The 26,773-nt window shown below is 41.0% G+C and overlaps 2 protein-coding genes across 6 annotated transcripts; one reads left to right on the top strand and one right to left on the bottom strand.

The window, feature by feature from the left end:
- Positions 1 to 1,188: 1,188 nt before the first annotated feature.
- Positions 1,189 to 14,585, bottom strand: pan2 (poly(A) specific ribonuclease subunit PAN2). 4 transcript variants are annotated; one of them, XM_046398230.1, is made up of 26 exons: positions 14,474 to 14,585; positions 13,688 to 14,000; positions 13,410 to 13,579; positions 13,125 to 13,245; positions 12,907 to 12,984; positions 12,563 to 12,833; positions 11,891 to 12,236; positions 9,690 to 9,786; positions 9,386 to 9,505; positions 9,127 to 9,246; positions 8,880 to 9,008; positions 8,581 to 8,780; positions 8,235 to 8,383; positions 7,992 to 8,098; positions 7,775 to 7,873; positions 7,594 to 7,682; positions 7,042 to 7,186; positions 6,748 to 6,885; positions 6,603 to 6,662; positions 6,427 to 6,517; positions 6,179 to 6,336; positions 5,738 to 5,881; positions 4,939 to 5,118; positions 4,724 to 4,817; positions 4,167 to 4,370; positions 1,189 to 4,021 (listed from the first exon to the last, which is right to left on the bottom strand). In XM_046398230.1, the coding sequence occupies exons 2-26, from the start codon at positions 13,973 to 13,975 to the stop codon at positions 3,987 to 3,989; spliced, it is 3,633 nt and encodes a 1,210-aa protein (XP_046254186.1). In that variant the 5' UTR covers positions 13,976 to 14,000; positions 14,474 to 14,585; the 3' UTR covers positions 1,189 to 3,986. The 4 variants fall into 4 exon arrangements, with proteins under 4 accessions (XP_046254186.1, XP_046254187.1, XP_046254185.1 ...); XM_046398231.1 differs by having other exon boundaries at positions 14,383 to 14,529; XM_046398229.1 differs by having other exon boundaries at positions 14,370 to 14,516.
- A 5,576-nt stretch (positions 14,586 to 20,161) lies between these two features.
- ormdl2 (ORMDL sphingolipid biosynthesis regulator 2) lies at positions 20,162 to 24,800 on the top strand. Of its 2 annotated transcripts, none has more exons than XM_046397554.1 (4): positions 20,162 to 20,305; positions 21,905 to 22,078; positions 23,372 to 23,523; positions 23,995 to 24,800. In XM_046397554.1, exons 2-4 carry the CDS (start codon positions 21,905 to 21,907, stop codon positions 24,128 to 24,130), a joined length of 462 nt encoding a protein of 153 aa, XP_046253510.1. In that variant the 5' UTR covers positions 20,162 to 20,305; the 3' UTR covers positions 24,131 to 24,800. The 2 variants fall into 2 exon arrangements, with proteins under 2 accessions (XP_046253510.1, XP_046253511.1); XM_046397555.1 differs by having other exon boundaries at positions 20,291 to 20,386.
- Positions 24,801 to 26,773: the final 1,973 nt, after the last annotated feature.

Raw genomic sequence — 26,773 nt, 5'->3', positions numbered from 1 at the left:
CTAGCTCTTTCCCCGTTTCTAGCCTTTGCGCTAAGCTAAGCTAATCAGCTTCCGGCTGTAGCTTCTCATTCATCTCTCAAGTAGCTCTGCGCGCAAAAGAGAATTAGCCCCTTTCCAAAAATGTTGAACTGTTCCTTTAAATGTTGCCTCAGACAGTGATGTATCACCATCCCACTGACCAACAGGGTTTATGTATGTGTGTGTGTGTGTGTGTGTGTGTGTGTGTGTGTGTGTGTGTGTGTGTGTGTGAGTGAGTGCATGTATGTGTGCTGTTTTCTGCTTGCTGTTCATTATTTTATAACAAAGAGAGGGCTCATTACCTTTTGTAGAATAATGTTAAAACCCACAAGAGGAAACTGTCCACATGCTGTATCATAGTTAGGTCTTAACATTTACTCCGATGGATTTTCTTCCACAAGCACCGTTTGTTCTTTGTGTTTTGTTGATTCATATGCACTTGAACGGCATACATTACTGACGCGCTTGCCTTTAGTCACGGAGAGACTTCACATTTGCCTTTCTAGAGACGTGGATGTCATGCATAACGGCGGCTTTCTAATCAGATGGTACTTGTAGAGCAGGCGTGCAATTTATAAATACATGTGTAAGAATAAGATGCACAATCTTTTCTTCCCATTTTATATACTCACTGTCTCCCAACTGTGAACGTAAAGTTGATCGAACCGATGAATGCGTTTGAAGGTTTTTGTTTTTTGTTTTCTTTTTCCTTTGACTGCCAAGCAGATGCTTCAAGGCTGTTGTTGGGGGGAAGGAGGGTTTAAAGTCTCACCACAGTGTCCACACGTTGTGAACAAAAAAAAAAGCTGGCGAATACCTCATTGCTGATCTTTTGACGCGGCCTGATGTCAAGCCGTTTTCTCTCGGGTGGGCTCTTTATTAAGGGACAGGGACCCCTGGTGATTCCTCATCTCTTCTTGTAGTTATGTACATACAGTTTGTGGAGCTGCGAGGCTGTAGTGTGAAACTGGTTGTTACATTATTGCTGCATCTTCTTCATGATGTGTCGTCTTCCCTTGAGCAGACTTTTGGGGAAAAAAAATTCAAAACGTTATGTTCTCTCTCTCTCTCTCTCTCTCCTCTTTCCTCTTTTTGTTTCATCAAGAGTCTTCTGATCATAGGCAGATTGTTCTTTGAGATACTCCAGTAATTGTATTGGTGAATGTTGTAGAGAAAAAAACGCTAACTTATTCGCAAACTTACCTTTTGGCTTTAAGGGATAGTTTGACATTTTGATATACTCATTCCTTCCTCATGGGTCTAGGAAATTGGGGGGGGTGACACTTTTGTTTCCAGTCCTAATAAAACAAAATTCACCTCCCAGCTCTCCTAAAGCTCACTGTCATTTGTTTTAGTGTAAAAATAGTTTAAAAAAAAATAAATAAAAAATAGAGCACTAGGCTGAGCTTTAGAGGTGCTGGTAGGCAGACTTTGTTAGTCTTGGACAGTCAGGCCCCATGCATTTCCTAAAATGTCGAACTACCCCTTTAAATGCTTACAGAGGTGACAAATTTAAGATTCATGATTCACTTGATCTTAACCTTATCCCTTTATTTGATCAAAGCTGCAGATGATAAACGAATTGTCATCTTTTATTCTAGCGTGTCTCTGGTGTTTAGAGGTGCTGGACTGGTTTTTCTCACCTGATTTCGTCTGTCTCACTTTCAATGCTTCTTCTTTAAGTTTGACATTCCAAACTGTAGGAATATTCGGTTGTCGCCAAAGAAGTAATTTTGTCATGTTTAAAGTTGCCTTTTCATTTCTTTCCTCTGTTTGTAATTCCAAAGGGGGTACACCCAACAGTCCACCTTTCTTCTTCCTCCTCCCAGCCCCGCTTAATTTTCTGACTTCTTACTGTATATACATACTGTATATGTAGCTATATAATTTTGTGCTCACATGGGCCATTTTGTATGTGATATTCATATTAGTCATAATGAAGGTTAAAACACCAAGTTTGTTCATTCTACCAGTAGACCCCATGTTGCTTCTCGAGACAACCTTTTTCTGAGACGACTGTAAACTCAAGTGCCTTTTCTTGTCTCCCACTGATTCGTCGACATCCCCTCCACCAAAATATGGACCAAAGACATTGACCGTCCCCGACATCCCTCTCTGCTCTTTCTCCCACTCACTGAATTGCACACTTTTCATTTCCTACGAATAAACAGTTTGCAATATTGACTGTGTATGTTTGGCTTCTTGTGCGGTTATGTTCAGGTGAGCTGAAACAGAGGCGACGATGAGCTTTTCCAGTGTGTCCACACAGGTAACAAAGTATGTTTTTTGGGGATATCAGAGTGTAACAGCTGCAGGGGACGTTTCCTGCTTTTGACTCCATATGCTGTAGGTAGTGTTTACTTTAATTGAGTTTTAAAAATGTTTATAAATGTATAAAATACCGAACTTCCCAAAAAGGTTCCATAGTCTTTTACAAAAAAAGATAAATGAACAAAATACAATAATCGGAGGTAAACACTGGTGGCTTAAAGTGCAGCTAAAACGTGAAATACGACGCCGACTACCGTCAGCAGAGGGCGCCATTACTCCGAGACAGGACCTCATCGGTCAGAGTAGGGAGAAGTATTCAGATATTTTACTTAAGTAACAGTAAAACCAGTAAAGCAGCATTGTGTGTGTTGACTTATCAGTCCTGCATTTGTAATCCTGCTGAAGGAAAAGCATTTCGAAAATCTGTTTAGGTTTTAAGTTTTTGACTGTTGTGCCAGTGAGATTTTCTGCTGTTCAGAAAACCCAGAGACTACTCTAATCCTAAACGTAACTCTCTAAAAACAGCTTGTTTTTGTGTGCGTTTTAAAGGATGAGTCACGCCTGCTGCTGCAAAAAAGTCTACTTGGATAAAATTGTGTTAAAAAATTAAGTAGATCCTAAAAAAGGTGCCCCAATTTTTATACATAGATATGACAAATTACCTCTAATAAACTGTATACATTCACATTTTTGTTTTGTGTTGAGTAAAATCTGTCAAAGTAAGAAGGTACAACTTGTGCATTTTGAACCACACGTTTATCTGTTTGTGTAACTGGTGAAGAGTTTGCAACATGATTGTATGCCCAACATTTATGCACAAAAATGCACATTTTTTTCCATTAAAATAACATGTTGCACATTTTTTATATTTCTTTGTCAGTCTTCTATTAATGCTCAAAGACTTGCTTTTTTTAATCTTTCTTTACTCACTATGTTTATTGATATGCACAAACACACCAAAAAACAAACAAACAAAAAAAAAACTACCTGCCTGTAAACCACATCCAACACATTTGTCCTCGTCCTCTTTTTATTTTAATTTCAGATCTTTGAAACAAATGTATGCAAAAAAGCATTTCACAGGCTGAGGCTCGTGTGAAGCCTTGTCTTTGTACTCTGAATGCCTGGGATTTAAATGCTAGTGGAGATTTTACACAAACTGGGAACGGCCCCAATCTGCCAGTAAATGTTATCAAAGCCGTCAGGAAAATTAAGAGGGAAATCTGAAACCAAGCGCACATAACACTACAAACTTTGTGTAAAGATGTGAAGCAGCCAAACCTAAATTCATTGTTCTTTGTACACACTGTGGTGTGTCAGCTGTTTTTATGATGATGCACTAATGTAAAACTTGTCTCACATTTCCTGGTGTGTAACACAATCTGTCTGTTAGGTCTCATGATGTTTATTTATTTACATCAAATATGCAGTATTTATTTATTTATTTATTTATTTAAAAAAAGGCTCCAAAAACCATAAAATACAAATTCATTTCCTTTATCTGCAAATCTTTCCTAGACAAAAAGTACAAAAGTTGACATGACTAAAACTGCGTCTGAGCTGATGTGGACTTCACTGGCCACTGTGACTTTCACAAATGCCGTACACAATGCAAAACTAAATGCAAAGTACAAAAGAAGAACAGCAAACTAACTGATCAGTCGTGGTTCTGCAGCGGGAACGTGTCGGGGTGCAGCTCACAGCCCCATCACAGAGGGAAACACAGCAGCACCTGTTGGAGGAAGGAGAGCGCTTTCAGTCCACTCTCACACACACACACACACACCCACACACACTCTGTTTCTCATGAAGCCCTCGCCTCTAAACTCACTGTCGCTTCGTTATTCGCATGTGTCTCATTCATAGTAACGTCGTACTTTTTGGGCTACCTTGACCATCTCCTGTGTCCGAATCCGGGACTTTCCAGTCCAGCTGGCGGCCTTTTTCGTAGAGTCCCTTCAGGACCTTCCTCACTTCGTCTGTCCCACCTCCACGGCTCAGCTCCAGGTACTTCCTGTACAGCTGCAGAGCGGTGCGGGCGTCCTCTATGCTGTCGTGGGTTTCCCCCTGGATGTTGAGGTCTGAGAACCACACAAAGAAAAGGACAATCACGAATGAACGGTCATAATGTTTCCCCCAGAGGCATTTCTACCGTTAGCCATCATTTCACAGCGTGGACATCAGAAACAAAGACGTTGGTGCTTCAGTGCCAAAACAGAAACATCAAAATTATTCACGTAGACGAACCTCAATACCAAACACCGCTGTCAAAAGAAAAGACCAGCGAGAACTAGCCGATTTATCGGCCAGCTGATGTTTAAAGGGACAGTTCACTCCAAAATCGAGTGCTGTTTATCCATACAGTTTGTTTTGGCGTTTTCTTTGTTTTTCCTTTATTAACAGAAAGACATAAATTACAGCCACCTCAACTTACCTAGAAAGTACCAGGCAAGAAACCTCAGAGAAATCATCCTCTTACGGGGTAAATGAAACAGGTAGACAGTGTCGATCACTTGGTCCTTCAGCACCTGAAAAACAGAAGCGGAAAATCTGTAGTGATAATTACCACAGACGCACAACAAATTCAACTGTAAACCTAAAACAGCCGACAACAAAACAAATCTGATTTTAGACTGTGCAATAACATACTAATAAATTGATGACCCGAAAGTCCTTCTGTAAACCGTGGCCAACAAAGCGAACTCCTGTGTCAATGAGGAAGCGCAGCTTCAAGTAAGTGGACTTCAGTGTGGTCAAATGCTTTGAAGAAATCTTTGCATCCAGGTCTCCTGGTTTGATGCCAGAATATTGTGTCAGGTAGTCGACAACCTGGAAGAACAAACGGTCAGAAGTGTTAGGGGCGTACACATGAGCAGTGGTTTCACAGGATTAAGGTGAAAAAAAAAAAAAATTAAAAAACAGTAATTCTTCTGGGTTAATCTTGAATTTCCCTCGGGATCAATAAAGTATCTAAGTATCTATCTATCTAATGTTTGCAGCTTACATCATAACCAATGACTTTCTATGGAGTCAGCAGAAAGTAGTCCACCTGGCTCCGTCAGGACTAGACAAACAAGACATTAAAGACTAGAAACTGTTCCTGTGATGTTTACTGTCTGCAAATGACATAACTGACCTGCAAATAAAAAACCAAGGAGCACATTTTCTCTCTCTTCATTTTTGTCTGCCATGTGCTACTAATTTTAGAACTTTCCAGTATTGCTTAAATTTACTGCAGGCAAATATTTGTTTGACCTGCTTTCTTTTATTTGTCTGAGCGTATTATCAGTGCTAACAAAAGGAAACACTGCTGGATGACAATGAAGGCAACATGATACAGGCAGTGATCGGAAATAGTGTCATCCCAACAGTTTAGTTGAGTATAACCTGTTTCCACATTCAAAACTTCATTTAACAGTAGTGTTCATGATGGATTGCGGTGCCTCACCTGTTCCTGAGTGGAGATGTAGTCATCGATGAAGGGCACCCCCTCGTTGGGCCCCTGACCCCTCACACAGGTGATCCTGGCCACAGACATCTGACTGGGCTTGATGGTCGACTTGGTGCCGTCACTGCGGAGTTCTGCCTCTTCCTGCAAATATGAGTCTGGTTTGTTTAAAGTGTATTATCACAGAATGACCTTCTAGAGAAAATTATACTTGAATAATGTCAACACAGTCACAGTTTGTTTGTTTGTCCCACATCAGGCATTTATCGTTTCATTTTTGGAATATGAGTATGTTCGTGTTGTTTTTTATAGTGTTAAGAAAGAAACCACCCTGATTCACCTCCTGACAGGCTCAATTTATCAGTTTCTAACATGTAAAAATGGCCAAATTGCCTCCTTCAACCACACTGCCTCTCAGTCTTCAGCAGCATCCCAACCCACCTGGTTGAGCGTGACAAACTCGGCGTCCAGCCCCACCAGGTCACCAGCCTGCGGCATCTCGCTGACCATGAGGGGGATGAAGGTGGCGTGACTCTTCCTCTGCTTCCGAGCCAACGAGGCCTCCGTCAGCAGCACACTAGCATCTATGGGATTTTTAACTGAGACAACACGCAAAGCGTCGGCGGGTAAATTAGCTTACTTTGACTTAACACGTCTGTAATTTCCAGAGTCGATGACGTCAAACTTACTGCGGAGGTCGTATTTGGTGTGGTAGTTCCTCTTGGCGTAGTAAAGGATGGCGGGCACTTTCCAGCTCACGTCAAACTGAGCGGCTTCAGTCTTTGGCAAACAAAAGAACAACAATTCTTTCACATGACGAATTTCATGAGTGTCAAAATAAATCAAATATGGCCAAATATTCTACCTTGTCAATTGGCTCAATTAAGAAATCATTGAAGAGGTACCACTGTTGGTGCGTGACCCCCTGAAACAAACAGAATCTGAAATGTCACTTTCACCATTCACTCTGCAGAGGTACGAGTCTCGCACACTGAATGTTCTTCGCTCACCTCTTTTCTCTGATGGTAAGTTTCTCCCACTTTAATGTGTGCTACCAAGTTTCCACCCGTGCGAGCGTCCAGGACGTGAGGCACCGTGACCACCAGGTCATAGAGAGAAGCCCCCTCCGCCTCCTCTGCAGCACTTAACTGATCGGAGACCACGTAACAAGCCGTTAGTCGCATCAAAGTCTTTGTACGTTGCGATGAAAACTCACTTCACTACACAGTCGTAAAGAAACAATCCAGAAACAAGTGAGAGTTGCTGATTTAATCCAGGAATCCGTGGAGATCTTTCTCCCTCACCTCCTCTCCTTCAGGCCAGCTGCTGATCTCCAATCCCTGACTTTTGCTGATGGACATCTTGAGAGTGAGAGGGATCCAGACGTGTCGCAGATCCTCCGCCCGCGTGTCAAAGGTGAAGCCCTCCATACTGCACACCTCCTCCCCACTACAAGGAACACACAGTGAGGTGGAGGTGATGTTGTTGAGACACATTCAGCTGATATAAATAATGAAATCTGTAGAGCTGAAACTAAATTGATTATGTTTACATCAATGTTTGCCAAACACAAGCTCCAGGGATACATGATAGAAAAAGAAGTTCATAACTGTAATTTATGCCTACATGAGGGTAAGAAGGGTTGACTTGTAATAAGAAAAGATGGCTGATTTAATATTCCATAGCTCTAATAAAATTTGTTGGGTTGCAGACTTTTTCCCTTCAAACTGCTTGTAACACAAGTAATTTGAATTTGGGAAACTCTAATGGGCATTTTTTTTTGCTATTTTCTATTGTTTTATAGGCTTAATGATGGACATGTAACCCCATGTGTTTGATATTAAAGGTGATCTTACTCCAAGCACCATTCGGTGGGCATGGGCGGGGGTTCTTTAGGTTTTGCAGGTTCCATCGCCTCCTTCTGCATGGCCTTGTTGAACGCATACTGTGAAGAAAACCAAAAAACAATGACGTGGTCATGAGCAGGTCATGGGTTCATTTCCAGCGTGTATGGTCGCCAGGATGGATGTCATGTACCTCCGCCTGAACCTTCCAGAATTCAGCCTCTTTGGCGCTGTTCACCTCACAGTTGATGACCAGAACATCTGGTAGGCATCGAATGTTGCGTGTCTGCACCTGCAGCGGCACAAAAGCAAAATGCCGTCAGGGTGCAGAGCAGGGTGGAATCAGACTACGCATGTATTTGTCTGTCAATATGAGCTGATCTTATCTCTGGAAGGGAACAGGAACTCACTGTTGGCTGATACTTCTCACAGTTTTCACACCACGCCTGAGTGCTCTGCTCCAGACAGATGCTCTTCTTCAAGATCTCAGCAAACTCATATTCCTTCACCATTTTTTCTGACGAGTCAAAGCGAAATGAACACACCGTCAGCTGATGCAGAACTACTGCCACACTCTCGGTGGCAGGCTTCAGGTACACTGATAGCTACACCCACACTGTTCACGCACAGCACTGTACAGAGTAGAAACTCACCCTGAGAGTTCTGTTCAGGGTAATGCATGGTGAAGAGCAGCGTGAGGGAGGAGCGGACCGTCTCCTTGCCGCAACGACACAGGCTGCTGTTCTCAACTTCACATCCAAACAGTTTCCCAATGACAGACTCACCAGAGGAGCCCAGAGTACTGTTTCAAATGCATCATCAATACAAAATAAACAAATGATTAGGTGATTACATCTTCCCGTAACTCATTTCTGCAAAAGATTTGCATTTAGAACATCTCACACTCAGCGCTGGGCATGTCACAAAGCTTTTTTCAGGAAATGATTTGACACTTCTCGAACAGTCACACTGACATCTGTTTCTGTTGGCTGCTCTGACCTGCTGCTGGCTCCCCTGTAAGCCTGTGGGCCCTCCTGCTCCTGTGTCTCCTGGTGGAGCTGGGTGAGGATGAAGCGATTCCAGCTTTGGATTAGGCGACCGAGTCTGGCTTTTCCCGTTTGCTCGTCTGAGTCTGCAAGGATCAGCCCGAGCGCCGACGCTTCGGGGATGGTACGAAACGCTCGGAGGAAGTTACTGGCCTTGAGAAAAAGAGACAGGAGAGGTTGCATGGAGAAATCGATGTGGTGGAGTGTGGGGAGCTGACACAGGGAATGAGGGAGACAGTCACAAATAGCTACCTGACATGGATCTCCTCGTGACAAATCCAACATGTGGAAGAGGAAGCCGAGCTCACAGGCCAAACAAAACTCCTTCTGGCACAAGTGATTCTGCACTAAACACCGGATTGGCTCCAGGAAATATAATACCTAATGTGTCAACACAAAAACAGGAAAAGAGCAACTCTGCTTTAATATGTTCTCACAAAAACACATTTAACTAAAAAGCTGGTTTTTATAAAACTCTAACAGCTTCCTGGTTTCTTACCTGGATCATGCAGTTACAGTAGGCATTGGGGATGTGAGGCTCCAGACCAGCAAACAACGTTCTGTTATAATGTTTGAAGTCAAAGTCCTCCAATCCAAGTTTTGAGTATTTAATTGTGACCTGATGAAACACAAAGATGTCTTTATTACATACTTCAGAAATCAAAACTCCATGTCATACACAGCAACAGCAAACAGATTATTATAACATAAAAATCTGCCATTGTTTCATATGAAAAACATAATGAAGTATGCCCAACCTTTCTGTATTTTTTGGGCACCATGTAGAGGTGTGGCTCTTCATCACGCCCAATGGGTGATTCAGGGACCTGGTTGTAACTGTCATAATCTTGCTCAATGTCTTTAATTTTGTAAGGAACCTGAAACCAACACAGAAAACAGACTTAAGATTGTTTACATCTACGTGTGAACGTGACACTGAACAAAGATGTTTGTCTTCTAAATCTGTTTACAGAGTAAACGACAATATTTAGGCAAGCTAACCGTGTATTTCATTGTTCAATGCTTTGATGGCCTTTACAACAACAAATTGGGCTGACATGCCTGATTACGAGGGCGGGTACGAGGATTTACTGCATAACCGATGAAACCAACAGTTTTCATTGTGCGTAGGATTTCCGGGTCCGCAGGCGGAGCTCGTCTGTTGGACAGAACAGAATAAGATCTTTATCAAATGGCAGCAGTTACGTAAAAAAAAGCCAATGATACACAATATTTTGTCAGTTTATCTATCTTAAACTTACGCAGTGTAGTATCACAGACAGGCCCCCCCTTAAACCGAGAGATGTGATTAGAACCACAAGTGAGCGATAAAATCTTCTTATTCAAGACCAGATCAACGTCAGAGTTGTTGACTACTTGTGGAGACACTCAAAATGAATAAGCTTCATCTGATGGTGCCGTTACATGCTCACCAATGTCCCCAATTTCCCACTGAGCCATGAGACACTTTTCAAACTGTTTAAAGTCTGATAAGTTTCAACCAACAGTCCACATGCAAATCTGGGCCACATTTGCCAAATTTCAATAAAATAAAATAAAAAAAATTCAAGACAGATTTTTTACTTTGATACTATACGATTTGATACGATACTTATACACTAAATGATAACATAAAGTGTGATGGGCGCAAAGTCTCCCATGATGGGTCACTCAAAAAGCAAAACACTGACGTCACTTAAGGAGAATTTGCACAACTCTGATTTCAGAAAAGAGAAATTAACAAGTTCCACACTGTGACTAAGATGAGGTCATTAGGTGAGATCATACATGTCGTTTTGAATATTTTGGTTTGAGTATGCAAAGTTGTAACACTAGTTAAAACATATAAATTCCATGAAAAGACAAAAGCCAACAATGCGTTAGTCTGTCTCTCAATAATTTCCAGCTTCCCTATCTTGTCGGTGGCACTCTGTCCCCAAGTCCATTTGTTCCTACTGAACACGTAATTCAGGCCACAAACACATAGTTTCATTTTTCATTTAAGGCTAGATAATAAGCAAATATTACAACCTCTATTCCAAAAACGCTGGGACACAAGAATACAGAATGGAATCGCCCCATCCTCGCTTCTGAATGTCTGAGCCTTTCGAGGATGCCCTTTTCATACCTCATCACGATACTATCACCACCATGGATCACCATGGATGCACAAGATAAATATCGATAAATTACTGAACTGTGGAACGTTGGATGACCGCGTCAACTGGGCAGTTTAATAAACAGAAAAGAAGTAGTAGAAGAGGAAGAAGGGCAAGAAGTAGAAGAAGAAGTAGAAGAAGAAAAAGGAGAAGGAGAAGAAGAACAAGTGCCACACGCTCTTGTGCTCAATGTGTCAAACTGCTGCACCTCAGCAGAGCCACGCTGTGTAGAGACAAACATGTTGTCGTCAGCGTGTTTTTTTTCCCACCGTTTCAGAGGAAGACACACAACTGCAATTTGCCATACGTGTTCACGTGCAGGGGTTCACAGGGGAAGGAAAAAGTCTACGAGTTTTAGCACAGCAAATCTTATTAGGGCTATGGAATATTAATTCTTCCATCTTTTCTCACAGCATCTTGGCTTTTCTTACCCACAGCTGTGCACAAACTGCTCAGAAATACAAAAGTGTGAAATTATCAGTTATTTATCGGGAGTGGCCATGAGAAGCAACTACTAACTATGTAACTATTAGTCATGAGTATTGGCTGGGAAAAACAAAAAACATATCACACATGCTTATTGTTTATATGTGTCATGTTCTAAAGATTATATCTTTTGGGCGTTCCACACTTTTCCCAGTATTTTGTTTTCACTATCACAACTTGTTTCAAACGTATTGTTGGCATCACAATCAGAATAAGCACATATTATCAATAAAGTTGATGAGATAACATTAAATATGCTGTCTTTGTACTATTTTCAATCAAGTAAATGTCAAAAAAAAAGATCAGCAAGACATAATCACTTTCTGTTTTACTTATCTTTAACAAAGCGTCCCAACTTTTAGACTTGGGGTTGTACAAAAAGGAGTAACAGGAGTATCTTTGTTGGGCCAAAGATCTGGGGCATTACTGAGTATTTCCACCAACAGGATGACATATCTGAGGCTGACGCAATTTAAAGTAGAGCACACATGTGCAGCTCTGTGTCACAGAGGAATAAACTTTATCATCACGGTCAAGTTAATTATGTTGTGTTCATGCAGTGTTGCCATTACCAGTCACACAGAATCAACAAAGATAAAATACTTGTGACTGCGTTACCTGGGGCTTGGTGTAGCCAATGCAGCAGGCCAGTCTGACAGCAGCGGCTCTGTGCTGGTCAGCGGCATGGGGATAAGTGAGAGGGGCAGCAGGTCGTGGTTCCAGTCCAGCTGAGGCAGGGTGTCCACAATGCAAGGCAGGGCAAACTCTGTCTCCCGGGAATAATCATTAAATGAAACTTCGGGAGCATCGGACCAAAGGTGCACACATCCCCCAGAGTCCCCGAAGGCCAAGGCTTGTTTGCTAGACGACACGTCAAAACTCATAAGCAACTGGCCTACGGTGTTGACGTGAAAAATGTCTGCCACATTGGCGAGACCAGTGGGCTCACAGAACTGGCACTGACCTGGAGAAAGAGGAGGTGGAACATTGTTTTAAATATTAAATATAACATTATTAACATTATTATAAACTACATGAACTACATAAACATATGAGTGACTACAGTTGAAATGGTTCCTCAATACTGGTAAACGCAGCTTTGACTAGTTAACAAAGAACCACCATTCAAGATACACTGTAGTGACTTAGATCTTTATGCTTGATGCTAAAGTGCAAATTTAAATGTTCTGACAAAAAGCATGAATCAAATTCACTGACCAAACTTTGCAGGAGAAATAAGTTTGCAAACACAGCGACTAAAGAACTGGGATGAAGGAAACTGACTAATACCTGTCTGTGAGATGATTGCCAGTCGTGACGTGTAGGTAGGAATGAAGCGTAAAAAGAGGGGGTCCACGTGCACCTGAAGTGGCGTAACAGCTCGCATCATACGGAGGTCATACACCATGAGGAAACGGTCACATGACAACCCATTCAGACCTCGGCTGGAGAAACCACACGCAGCCAGAAGGTTTCCATGAACATCAAAGTCTGAGAGGCTGCCCGAGAATGCATCAAACTCATGCTCCATCTTGAAGGTGCGCAGGTCCCGAAGGGTCACCTGCAATCAACAAAGGGTGAACGTTAGTGTTGTGTAAACCAGAACACCAATTTTCACTGACTGATTACCTTACCTTGCCAGAAGTGTGCCCACAGAAGAAGAAACGATTGGTCTGGCGCATTATTGCCACTCCAGGTACCTCAACAGTGAACTGACAAGTACAGGTGACAAGAGAGTTCACTGTCAATCACTTGCTTTTAAGTACGTTAGTCTTGGAGATCTCTTCACGTTATCCCATGCCGCATATGTGGACAGCTGTGGATGCTGATAAACTTAATTCCAAAATCTCACCTTCTGAGTTTCTTGAACAGTATTCAAGTCAACTTCAACCACATAGTTTTGTAATCCGCCCAAAAGCAAGGTGTTGTTATCAGTCATGAGGAGACTGTGCATATCAGCGCCTTCCTCCATCCTGGAATGCACAAATACTTTTAATTAATCATAGCCTTTACTAAAGTGAGTCGGTAAGAGGATACATTTTTTATATTCATTATATATCATTTTAGAGCTGCAACTTGTCTGCTATCAAGCTCAGCACAAGGACACATGTGCCAGTCAATATTTTGTACTACTTACGGGTAGTCAAACATGACAAGGCCCCCACGAGTGTGGCATTTGAGATTACACTTAGAAAGGAAGAGGACGCCTGTTTCCAAACTCTGAATGTGTCGGATGTCATCTGTTGCATGCACTTGGAAAGAAGAATAGCGGCCCATTGTAGGTCCAAAGAATGAGGTTACGTGACCCTAGGAAAACAGAATAATTAATGGAATAAGATGGAATGACATGGCTGCAAAGTATATATATGTGTCTTTTCAATAACAAACTGCAGGCAACATAATAAATGTTCTCACTCTGTGGTTTCCCATCCAGAGCATTTCCTCCTGGAGATCGAAATGTGTTGCAGTGACTGGGATGCCAACTTCTGAAACTACGCTGTGTAACTCGGAAAACATCCCCTCCATGAGATGCACAGGCTCAGGGACAGTCACGGCCAGCCCCTCTGGATCAAGCTCTACACCCTGCAGTAAGCTGGGGTTAAGATGGGGGTCCATGGAGGGCTCCATCCCCGCGTCCAGAGTCCCGTGAAGGCTGGGTGGGTACTCACCCATCCCAGGGTCGAGACCGTCAAAGTTCATCATGGGTAACTGTTACAGCTAAATCAGCCTACAGAGGAATGAGAACGTATGTGAATACTGATGACACACTAACTACGAAATATGTCTATTTTTTACGATGCTTTTAATGAACTAAACTCAAGCATGGCCCCATTTCTTCACGCTCACTTAAATATTAGCTTTGGCTTGGCTAAGAGCAGCTAGCTAGCTAACGTTACAGCTAACAGCTAGCAAAAGCCCTCTGAGCAAAAGTACTAATTACAGAACTGTGTCAACAAGCAGTCATTTCTCCACAATCAACAGTGGTGACTAATAACTACTGGTGCTTGACTAGCTAGTGACCATTTACGATTATCTAAGTTAGCCAACGTTAGCAGTTTCATGACCCACACAGACAGACAGTTGACGCTGCACATACAGTCAGTCCTTACAGCGCAGATATCCACAGTAATGATGAGTGTGTGTCACTTCGTTAAAGAAAAACTGAGAGACCTAAAATATCAAGATAATGTTTACACCGACCTATTCTTGCAATACAATTCAGCGCACTTGAATCCATGCTCAATTCATTCACAACAATAACACGCACTAAAAAAACGCATTTCCGGAGCAAACTGGGGTGCGTTCAAGATCAGCACGGCAGCTCGAGCATTTCTTTTTTAATGTGCCTGAATTCACCTAACAGGAGCTTTTTAAAACTCCGTTTAAAGCTGTTGTTCAGCCTAGAAAAGTGGATTAATTCATACATCTATCTGCAGATGGGCGTTTTTTCGCAATTTATTATTTTCACAATCAAAATTTATTATTTTCACAATCAATTTCAACAGCGTCATAGTGATTCAGTGTGTATATATATATATATGCTACTTATATATGCTACTTAACCATATTTATATATATGCTACTTATTCATAACTTATATCAGTTATGTCTTTTGTAAGGCAGAATCACCAGTTTTGGACTGTAGGTAAGTCAGAAAAGACATTTGAAGATATCACCTTAACTGGGCTTTAGGAAACTATAAAAACATTATTCAGTGTTTTATGAAATTATATAACTAATCAGACAATCAAGGAAATAATCAAATCAATCGATAATGAAAATAACTGTTGTTTGCAGCCCTAATTTGTTCGGTATACGCACCGCCAAATATAAGCTAAATTGGAATGATAAAAGTCTTATGAAGGGGAGCTGTGTGCATAAAGAATATAGAACATCAATGGGAAAGATAAAGGAAGTCAGAAAATATGTTATGTCTTCCCTTATCATTTGATTTCTCCGAAAAAAAAAATTCAACTGAAAGGCAATGGTTTTTCTCTGGTAGAGAAGAGGGGCAGATCGTGGACAGAGATGGAAAGTTTGTCCATTTTGTGTTGGAGGCTTCAGTTCATTATCGCCCTGCAATGTAAAGGTTAATCTCACTTCCTCGGCCCGGCAATTGATGTGAAACTTGATTACAACTCATTTAGGTGAATTAGTGTGTAATTCTAAGGCTCTCAGTCGTGAAATATGTAGTGAATAAATCATTTCAGTTTAAAATATTGAGTGATCAAAGCAATTAACCCCACAGATTACCAATGACTGGAGAGCAGAGACAAATGAAATAAAACTTTATTATTATTATTATTTAAAAACAACTTTAAAATTGCTCCATGGTTAAGGAGAGGGATGTTCAAATAACCTCGTTCACGTAAACCACTTTTAAATATTGTGACTACAAAAGACAAGCCTTGTCTTTTTTCTTCTTCTTCTTTTCTCTCTTCTTCTTCTTCTTTCTTTTTTCCTTTAATTCCGTGATCACCAGCAATTACCTAATAGGATCATTCTGACCGCATTTATTGCTCATACATCCACTCGAAGTCTTCCTGCATGTGTGTTGTGTGGGAATAAATTTGCACTCGACGTGAACTCACCTGAGGGATGCCAAGGAAAACCCTGGACTGAGTCACCGGTCCGGTGTGGCGCTCATTCAAAACGTTTAAAAGGAGCCAGAGTCACAGCAACAGGACTCACAACACACAGCACTGACAAGGAGAAGACACAAACCCCCCCATCACCACGTCCATCCCTCCAAAACCCACGATGAATTTTTGTAACGCGACTTTTGCTGCTCTTTTCTTGCTCTTCGCGGCTGCATCCTGCGCTCCAGTCGGACTCAGCGTGCTGGATGCATGCGTGGATGTACAGAGGAGCTCCCTGGCGCTTAATCACATCACCAGAACCGCAGCAGTGGAGGTAAGTGCTTTACTGATACACCAAAACCGCTGGAAATACGTTTTTTTTTCCAAGCAGCTTTTTATTATTATTATTTTTGTTTATTAGCAACAAAACATCTCTCTCTATATTTTTTTTAAGTTAACAAGCTCTGATTGGACAGATTTTGCTTACTTTGCATGATTGTTAAACTACCTCCACTATAACACTACCCGTAATTAGGAATATTGCCTCTAAATTCGCTGCATATACCAGTATTTATCACTTGGCTCCTTAAATAATGTGACAGTTCATTGAGCATGTTCGTCTCAAACGTCTGTAGGCGCGAAATGGATCCAAAGATGTGACAAATTTCTCCACCAATCTTGTCTGGATGGAGGCGAAAGACATGTGTGATCCTGAGTCCCTCAACCGGAAATCTGCGGTAAGCAACAGAAGAATCTAAACAATAAATTTGACATTATTGTCACTATTTGCCTAACAGTGGAAACTGAAAGGAGAAACACAGTCTAATTACAACATAAAACACTAAGTGCTAAGTTTGCTTTTTCCTTTCCCTCTCTTTCTTCAGCCATGTATTGAGAAGATACTGGGCGTCCTGACGAGCTACAGCTCTGCAGTGGAGAGGATCTCTGGGTTTCACAGCTGTGCAAAGTTTGTCAGCAAAGTGAAGCCAGCGATGCACAAACTGCACGAAGACATGAGCAAATGTGTGAACTCGACTGCAGGGATGAAGGATCGGAGGGTAAATCTCAGCCTACTGAAATAAATGATTTATAAACTCCAGCAAACGTTGGGAGTGAAGGATTTATTGTCATCTGATTTATCAGGACGTTGCGCGTTGTTGGCTCATGGCTCAGGTTTTTAAAACACAATGTTATTTTTCTTTTCTGATTCCACAGGGCTTTGTTAATGAAGAAATGACTCAGCCCATTGATCGCTGGGAGGAGGCTCTGCTGTGCCACTACACCCTCGACAGACTCCTCTCCTTCTCCATCCTCACCGCTCGGGTCTTTGCTGTCGGTGATCCGGTTCATCACACACAAGGCTCAGCTCAGAAATGCATGTAGAGCATGAAATGCCGAGGGGTTAAGATTGAGATTAACCTTTGTTTGATCACATTGATCTCTAGTCTTCAGTACAGCCCTCAGTGGGCGATGATGTATCTGCAGCAGTATTTCTACTCTTGTTTTTCATGCAGTGCATTTCCAATGGAATGATTATCTAACATATTTATGCGAGTCATATTTATTGTATTTATTTATTTATATTTATAGAAATCGGTGTACATTTTTGTGCTTATCTCCATGTCATTTGCATGCAGAATAAATACAAAATGCTCACAACAATATGACTTTGTGTCATTTTTTTTATGGCAGTTGTTCATTTCTCTGAAAACCTGTCATGATGAATATTTTCTCATCAGGAAAATTAGGACGTTACCTACGCTGACAACTCCTCTTTGCTTTGAATGAATATGCTGAGATAAGGAGGAAGCTGTGCTTTCCTAAAAGATTCCTGCTGCTGTTTGGAGATGCATAACTTCCTGCATACTTCCTCCCCTTCAGTGTGTTTGTTAGAGCAGATGTGTTTGTTCCCTCGTGCTCTGCTTACGCAATGCCAGTCCAGCAGAAATTCAAAGCAAAAAAGGAAGGTGTCTCTTTTAAAGGGGAAGAGGAAGCAGCAGTGAGCTCACTGCTGCTGGATAGCTCAACAAGGAAGTTTGTAGTCTATCCAGAAATCAGCCTCCCACCCACAGGAAACCTGTCTTAAAGGCAAAAACTCCAAAGCGTAACCTACTTTTGTACACCTGTCATGGCCCTCAGAGCCATTATTCATTCAGCACTACAAAGAAGACAGACTTTCCAACATGCTTTACAATAAAGGCAAGAGAAGGTGATCAAGTAAGTTGCATTAATGAAACAAAATAACTGCCTAGATAGAATAAAAAGAATAAAACAAGCAAAAAAAAAAGAAGAAAGGAACAATGCAGCACTAAAAAGCACAAGAGCAATTATTAACATAAGAAAATATCAAGATGCACAGCAGGCTCCTTGAAACTGTAACTCTCACTGTACAGACGAACAAATCGTTGAGCTCCTGTGTTTGTTTTTTCATCGTCATGATGAAGTGCACCATTGAAGCAGAGGGTAGTGAAAGAGTAAACATCTTTATTTATTCTGGCTTATTATGTTGACAGTGAAAAGTGATGTGCATGGCACTATTACTGTACATGGCTCGTTTGTGGGTGGATGACGCAAGCATGGATGTGAACATGTTACAGTAAGTCAGATTTTATGATATCATAAGTGTGGCATGCGTGACTGTGTGAAATTTGAATTTGGCATGATGATGGCATTAGATAAGGAGTAAGAGATGACCAGTTCGTCCTTGACCGTCGAAACAGCAGTTGACAAAGCGAATTCAAAGCCAATAAATAAATATACACACATATATAAAACAATTACATAAAAAATAATAAAAAAAAAAACCAACTTGTTTCAGTAAATTAACAAGTGAGTCAGCAATCCAAAGTTCCTCAGGACGTCCCACACGTGTAATCAATGGGAAACGTGTAACGTGTAGTTTTCAGTACTTCCTTTCTCTACACACCACACACACTCACGTGACACAATCTGCTCGGTGTGCCAGTAACAGCCTGAGTGTTTTGGTTTTCACTGCCAGTGCATTCGTCACTTGCCCCATCTAAGCTATGTTATTACAGTTCCCTACAAGAACAACTGCTTGTTTTTTTTATTTAGAGAAATGTGAGTGACTACTGCAGGGTAATCAAATGAATCTGTATACTTAGTGTACTTCAACTTTCATACTAGAAAAAAACCCGCCTAGTTGTACTTTAGGACATGTTTGCCATTAGCTCACTGAGCAATCGAAGTTGTTTCGTTTGTTACTGCACAGCAACAAACTGGCTCCACTGGTGCATCAATGAGACGAAGTGTCATGACCTGTCAGGTAAATTGTATCACCGGATTAGCCAAAAGCAACAGACATTCCCACCTGGTAACTTTTTCAATTGAGTTTTCAATAAAAGTGATATATGACATCATGACGTGACATGACATCATGACATAAAATGAACATAGCATGATAGCAGACTTTATCCATATCACACACTCCTATTCAGTCAAGTAAATTCTTATATAAAAATGGTCCTTGTGCATTTACAGTTATGATGATGGTTTTTATCAATGTGTAATGTAGTAAATCCACTCAAGAAAAACAGAAACGCCACATATGTGTACTCCTTTAGAGCTCCTGCTTTAAAGCCCATCACAATATGAATATCAAATCTGAATTTGTAAAATAGCATCCACAGATGTCATTAAATACAGTGGAGTAAAAAGTAGATGTGATCAGGACATTTTTTTTTTCAGCTGTGGATTTGGTGATTTATTGATTGTGTGTGGGGTGGATCAACAATAACCGACAAAGCCCATGTTTACTGTAATGAACAAACATGTCAATGCAGTGCGACAGTTTGGCTTAATGGTTTCTGGACAACAATGGAGCCCCGTCACATCAGGGGTTTGCCTATACACACACAGACAATACTTATTAATATAATATGTATACAAAAACTACGGAATATCACCAGACATACCCTTTAAGTACTTTCCACAACCAATTTCCTGCCAACCACAACAAGCCAAAGAGGTTGCCATGACATATTTGTGTGTTTCCATTTTTCTCGTCCATTTTTTTAGTAGCAGTTTAAATCTAAATGTAATCAAATTTCTATCAAGTAATTTGGTTCCTGTTTGTGCTTAAAGCTGCATAAATAACACAACTGTCACATTTAATAAGATTTAATGTTTTGTCCAATTACAGTATGACAAAAGCAAAGCAAAGGCAATATGTGTGGGAATTAACAGATATTAAACTATTGCTCACATATGGGAGGAGGGGACTTTTGTTGCAGGACCACTACAGTCTGGTAAAACGCATGCAGTCCCTCCCTGCCTCACCTGTCTGTCTGTCTGTCTGGTGATCAGGGCAGTGGGACACCGGCCGGAGTTTTGGCAGCTGTCCGCCGCTGCACAGGAACCGGCGCAAACCTAACGAAGGCGGGGTTAAAGAAAAAACAAGGAATTTCCTGGTGAGCTACGACAACACAGGAAGGTAAAGTTTGCTCCGGCGAAATGTTAAGTTTTACATCTCGAAATACTGCAGGGGCGAGGCATATTCATCGGAATTCAGAAGGTTTAAGCCTCCTCAGTGTTTACTTGTTGTCCGCAGCTCTTTACATCATGATAAACTCTGAAGCAACGTTAGCATGTTAACCTGTAGATAGCAGCTCAACTGTTAGCTAGCTTATACGTTACATGCTATCTGACGTTAGCCGTGAAGCTGAAGTGAATAACTGTGGGTCCTGCGCGACCCGCTACTGTCATGTTCTGTTAGAAAAGTTCATTATTGATTGTTAGTGTGACTTTCTAATATTTTTGCTCTGCTCTCAGGTTCATGTCTGATTGTTGCGGCTAGATGTAACGTCAGTTGAGTGATGTTGGGGCAGTCCTGTTTAGTTACCCGGAGCAATTCAGTCGGGCGGAGCCTTTTTTCCCAGAGTTGTTCTGAAGATGCTTTTTTCCCCCTCAATTTTTCTTTTACTCTATAAAATAGCGCATAATTGTGTATCTCAGGGTCCCAGAGCTTAAAGTGATGCTTCAAACTGATTGTTTCGTTTGATAATCAGCCCCAAAATATTAAGTGAACTCGTAAATGGTTTTGCTTGATGGATGATTTGACCAATTAATCGATTGTAGCAGTTGTCATCGGTCAGGTTTGCGTTGAATTATTGATTATTCGCATTGTTTCAGCCCTGCCCCACTAACATTTGACAGCTGTAGGGTAACGTGTACTGCTCTGACAGTCAGTTATTCAATTAAATGTACAGATAGACGGTAAAAGTGTTTACATTTGTGCATATCAAGTAATTGATTAATCATTGTTAAAGTAATTGACTGTCAACATCGGTCGATTAATGTGGTAGTGTAGCAAACTGAGTATATTTTGATTTTGGAGTGTTGAATAAACAAACATGAGACATTTTCTGATATTTTTTAGATCAACAGATGAATTGATTAATCGAGATAATAATTGGTCGATTTTTCAGTAATGTGAATATTATAATTGGTTGCAGCCCTACATTTATCAATTGAAAATCAAGAAAAAAAAGAAAACATGCTCTGGTTCCACCGTCTCCAATGTAAGGATTTGCTTCTTTTCTCTGTCGTTATAAAAATTCTTCGGACCGTTGGTCAAAGCAAACAAAAACACTGAAGAAGCCACTGATTAATAGAATAATCAAGAAAATAATGATCAGATCGGTTGAAAATAAAAATAGTTGTTAGTTGCAGCCCAAGTTGTGTGCATAACAATTTCTGCTACAGGCTTAAAAAAAGAAAGACTATAAACATGAATTTGAACTGCAGTTTATTTGTATACAGTCATCATCTCAATTGTTTGATGATGATGATGCAAAACCTGTGTCCCATAGGCATAGTCCTGCCTTGTTGAAATTATATAGTTAATTCTAATTTAACTTTAGCAGATCAACCTCACCGTTACTTCATTTACCGCACGTCGAAGGTTTTGTCGTCTTTAACCTGCTCTCCAGTGTCATGTTTGAGAAGCTGGAGGTCTGTGGGTGCCTCTTGAAACAAGAACAACTTGTTTACAACCTCTTGAACTCTTTCACTTTGTTTGTGTGTGTTCCAGATGAACGTGGGCGTAGCTCACAGCGAGGTTAACCCCAACACGAGGGTGATGAACAGCAGAGGAATATGGCTCACATACCTTCTGCTGACCGTCGTGTTGCACATCGTCCTGCTCAGCATCCCGTTCTTCACTGTGCCGCTCGTCTGGACTCTTACCAATGTCATCCACAACCTGGTCAGTGAAAATGGTCCTCTAGAATATCTTTGGAAGCTTTTCACTATTTTTTTGGCATGAGCAGGATTGCTGTGTGTTAAAGGAATAATTCATCAATTTACGAAAGGCTCTTATTCGCTTTCCTCTAATAGTTAGATTGATACACTTTTTCATCTGTCGGTTAAATTTGTAACTACATTAAAGTGAAATCACAACACTCAAATATCATACGTCGTGTTTTATTCACCAGTTACTTTGAACTAAATTTTCATTTTTGAATGAACAGTTCCTGGTGCTGGTAGGCTTCTTCTTTATCACAGTATATACTGATATCGTGATAGTAACTCAAACACGCCTCTACTTCCTCCGCAAATTGAGGAGAGTACGAGTCTGACCCCCTCCATCATGTGCTCATTCTACCGGGGCACCACTGAGAGTGTCCTTACTGGCTGCATGACTGTGTGGTGTGGAGGCTGCGCTGCCTCCCACTGAAAGACTCTGCAATGCATTGTGAATACAGCCGGCAAGACCCACAGAGCCATCAGCATCACTGGTGACACCTCCCACCCCTAACGCTCCCTCTTCAGCCTCCTGCCCTCGGGGAAAAGGTGCCGGAGCCTCTGAGCCCTCTCCGTAAGACTGTTGAACAGCTTCACCCACCGGGCTGTCAGGATGCTGAACTCTGTCCACTACCCCCCCGTCCCCTGTCCTCTGTCCTCTGTCCTGGACTGTAACACACCCATTTACACAAAGACTTTACCTTAGCCGTTTAGCACGTAAAGACACTCACTGTGACTATATTTGCACTGCTGCCGTTATTGAGTGTTATTTATTTTTATACTGATTTTTATTTATTTATTTAATTTTTTTGATTTAGTTGCATAGCATTATTACTAAGGTGAGAGTGAAACAGTATTTGGATTCTTCTGTATAGATCTGTACAATAAAAAATCTTTGAATTTTGAATCTTTGAATTAAGACAACGCATGCCATGCAACAGGATTTCATCCGTATTGCCCCCCTGTATTTATATTCATTTTTATTTTCAAATTTATTTAAAAATAAATTTATCAGTATATAATCCTGTTCAACCTGGACAGATGACTCAGCAACTTTCACTTTGCTACACTTTCCCACTTCACTATCGATTAATAAATTATCCACCCTGCAGATCAGCACCCTGCTTTGCTAGCTCAGCTTTCTGCTACCATTTGGAAAACCTCAATATAATACAGTATGTATTTTTATCCTGAGAAAAGTAAGTTACTGTCTTTGTGGCTAATAGTCATCTTCTGTGTGGTTTGTCCTGTGCAGGTGATGTACCTGTTTCTACACACAGTGAAGGGAACTCCCTTTGAGACACCAGACCAAGGCAAAGCTCGTCTGCTCACGCACTGGGAACAGATGGACTACGGTGTCCAGTTCACATCGTCGCGTAAATTCCTAACTATCTCACCAATTGTTCTGTAAGTATGTTTCTTGGCGCACATTGAAGAAGACGGCTGCAGTGCTGGACAGTTTTCAGTTTCTCTTTCATTATGGCCACTAAACTGTGCGTGTAGTTAGCTCAGAGGGAATGAGTCTGTTTTGGACTTACTTTGGACCTCAGTGATGCATACAGTATGTTTTCGTGAGAAACACTCAATAAACAGATCTTATCACAACATTTGCTTGTTTACAAGAAAACCCCAGAAGGTGAGAGCTGGTTAGGACGAGGGTTTTGTGATAACTTTCATTCAGGCCTCCTACTGCATTTCTTAAAGTCACCAACAAGAGAAGTTTCACAGCAGTTGAAACTGTTTAACTGTTTCAACCTGTGAGGTGTCGCTTGTGTTCACTTTTTGACTTTTCACGTATTTGATACTCTGTGTTTCTCATGTATGTTTTTGGTGTTAAAACTCAAATGTTGATTGACTGACACTGTTCTCTCCTTGCAGGTATATTCTTGCCAGTTTCTACACAAAATATGACCGCATACATTTCCTGATCAACACGGGATCCCTCCTGAGTGTCCTCCTCCCTAAGCTGCCTCAGTTTCACGGAGTACGGATATTTGGGATCAACAAATACTGACAGAGTGACCACTGGATTTCAACCACCAACACTGGACTTGTAGTTTTCTGTTTCTGCTGAACACTGTTGATGCTTAGAGGTTGAGGAGAAGAGAACCAGTTCGACTTGTCTTAACTGTACAGACTGTGTGGAGTAATATATGAAATTTGCAGTTTGTGCTGCCGCTTGCATCCTGGTGAGAAATGTAACTGCACTACTGCTGTTTCATGAAAGTCATTTTGTTTCCTCTCTGACATTCCTGATGTATGCCTATCGAAAGCCATACACGTTGCTTTCGGCTCCAAGAAAGAGTGAATTTGAACAGCACTGCTTCCAACCGTAATGTTTATTCATTATGTTTAAAATATCACCGCCCTGCGTCTCTGAGGTAGCCCTCCTGTTCCCGACTGAACTGGCTGCACGTCTGTTAAACTGTCCGTCTGTTGCCAGAATTATGATTGAATTCCTCACGAATTCATTTTGGCAGTTTGGTTCATGTTTTAATAATTCTTGCATGAGTTTCCACTTTCTTTCATGCTTTTTTCTTGAGTTACTATGAAGGATTCACATGCAGCAAACATTTACACACCTGCAGTCTTTGTTTTACTATGATACACAAAATGATGTAATTTGGTGTTTGCCTTAAACGCTGGATCTCCTTTTCTGCTTATAAAATGAGCAGTGAGAGCTACACGGTGTGCACATGTGGTCCTTTTATCATCTTTATCGGTCACATAGAAAAAATACAAAATCATTTTGTGCAGAGGTTTGTAAGAACCAGTTGGTGAGACGTGGGCCAGTTTGCAAGCTGCGGGGAAATCCAGACACTTTACATGAAGCCGCCCTGGGGTGGCTGCCACAGTGTTTGCAATATGCTCATCCATCAGAGGGATTCCCCCCCTTCTGCATGTGATGTGGCCACGTTTGCATTGCAGTGAGGTTTACCTGTTAGTGATGTGTGTTTTGGGGAAGTACTACATAGGAAATGCAGCAGCATGTGAATGTGATTACACTGTTTCGTCAGCCTGAGCCCAAGAAACATGCAAATATTGCGACCACTATCAGCTGTTTTGAACACGTTGTGTAATCAGGTGTAACCATTTGCCACATTTGTTATTGGGGTGTTTCCTGCCTTCAAATGCTGAGGACAGTAATGTTAAAGTAAGGGCTAAATGTCATCAGATAGGCTCACTGAAACTGCAGAGTGGGACAGAAATGATGAATAGTTTTGCTTTCTCTAACATATACTGAAAGCTACCTGATTTAAGATAACACTATCTTGTGAACAGCAGATTTGGTCATACTCTGCAGTTTCTTTTTCCGAGCTCTGCTTCCATTTTTATTGTAAACTTTGATGAGAGGCACGAGATTCAATCCTGATTCCAACAAGGTTTACTAATCCTTTTGACAGCAGTAGAAAGACAAAACATTTCATGTTTCACCCCATCAACTCCATAGATAGATTTGTGCTTAATTTTGAATTTGATGCCAGCAGCACATTTAGAGCAAGTTAGGACGGGGCAACAAAAGACTGGGAGGAATTCGAACTGTTCAAAAGCCACCTGTTTTAAAGTTTCCACAGGTAAACTGATTAATTGCTAACAGGTGATGGTCACATGATGGGTGGGTTTGTGACACACAGAAGGATATTATTACATGGGCTCAGCAACAGTAACACTGTGGGAAATTATTGCATTCTGTTCTCATTTACATTTTCCATAGCATCCCAATCTTTTTGGAATCAGGGTTGTTAGTGCTGTATATTTGAAATGGTAATACGCAGAGTGTGGCAGATGCAGTGTATGCCAGTGATCCTATTGCTTTCATATTAACTTTTTAAACATAGAAAAGGAAAATCCCACACACTGCTCAGCATCACACTTTACTGGTAACACTAATTCAGTCCCCTTGGACCTTCATCACAAGTGTTATCAAAACACTTTGAACACTACTGTTTCTGGTATTTTGTGATGCTGAGCAATGCGCAAGATTTTCCCTTTTCAAGACTCAAGCTAGACTTTCCAACACCTGAGAAGATTGGATGTGCGAAAATCTGTCTTGTAACTTTTGAAACATGAAGATATACCAAAAGAGATGTCAGAGGTCAAGTGCAGATATGAGAAAGGTCAGAAATTTCTACTTTGCAGCTAATGTTAGAACGCTTTGAGACTTCTTGGAAAAATTATTCGATGGTTTAGAGATGTAACAGAGGCCCAAATGACAGGAAAGCCAAAGAAATGATCGGGGGGACTGGGGGGGGGTTTATGGTAAAATTCTCTTTCACTTGGGCTTCTCAGTAGTTGAAGAAAAACAAAAGATGCCATTCATTTTGTCAACTCACTGTGATTCATTTCCCAGAGCTGCATAATCAGTCATCAGTTAGTCAGTTATTTAGAGCATGAATGTGCCACACATTGTCTGTCATAAAACCTCTTAAGTGCAAGAATGAACATTAAGAGCTGCAACAATTAGATGATTAGTCAACTGAAAAGGTTAGTTGACAACTCACAGAATAATAAATGAATCAGTTAAGTTCATTAGTTGCAGCCCTAATGAACATTTAATTTGTTTTATACCTTTTGTTCTGTGTTGTTTTGTACCATGTTCAGCTTTTTGGACAAAAACTCTTCAGCAAGTTATATATATATATATATATATATATAT

The sequence above is a fragment of the Scatophagus argus genome, chromosome 8 (genome assembly GCF_020382885.2).
Source record: "Scatophagus argus isolate fScaArg1 chromosome 8, fScaArg1.pri, whole genome shotgun sequence".
NCBI classification, from domain to species: domain Eukaryota; kingdom Metazoa; phylum Chordata; class Actinopteri; family Scatophagidae; genus Scatophagus; species Scatophagus argus.
This window is presented reverse-complemented; position numbering and strand designations above follow the sequence as displayed.

What these genes read in the sequence shown, in the direction of transcription:
- pan2 (XM_046398230.1), bottom strand. Translation starts at nt 13,975, where the DNA reads ATGATGAACTTTGACGGTCTCGACCCTGGGATGGGTGAGTACCCACCC. An exon ending in CCCTGAACAGAACTCTCAGG is followed by an intron (nt 8,099 to 8,234) that starts GTGAGTTTCTAC and finishes TTGACTCGTCAG; the next exon opens with AAAAAATGGTGAAGGAATAT. An exon ending in AGTTTGTCACGCTCAACCAG is followed by an intron (nt 5,882 to 6,178) that starts GTGGGTTGGGAT and finishes TCATATTTGCAG; the next exon opens with GAAGAGGCAGAACTCCGCAG.
- ormdl2 (XM_046397554.1), top strand. Translation starts at nt 21,905, where the DNA reads ATGAACGTGGGCGTAGCTCACAGCGAGGTTAACCCCAACACGAGGGTG. An exon ending in CCAATGTCATCCACAACCTG is followed by an intron (nt 22,079 to 23,371) that starts GTCAGTGAAAAT and finishes TGTCCTGTGCAG; the next exon opens with GTGATGTACCTGTTTCTACA. An exon ending in ACTATCTCACCAATTGTTCT is followed by an intron (nt 23,524 to 23,994) that starts GTAAGTATGTTT and finishes CTCTCCTTGCAG; the next exon opens with GTATATTCTTGCCAGTTTCT.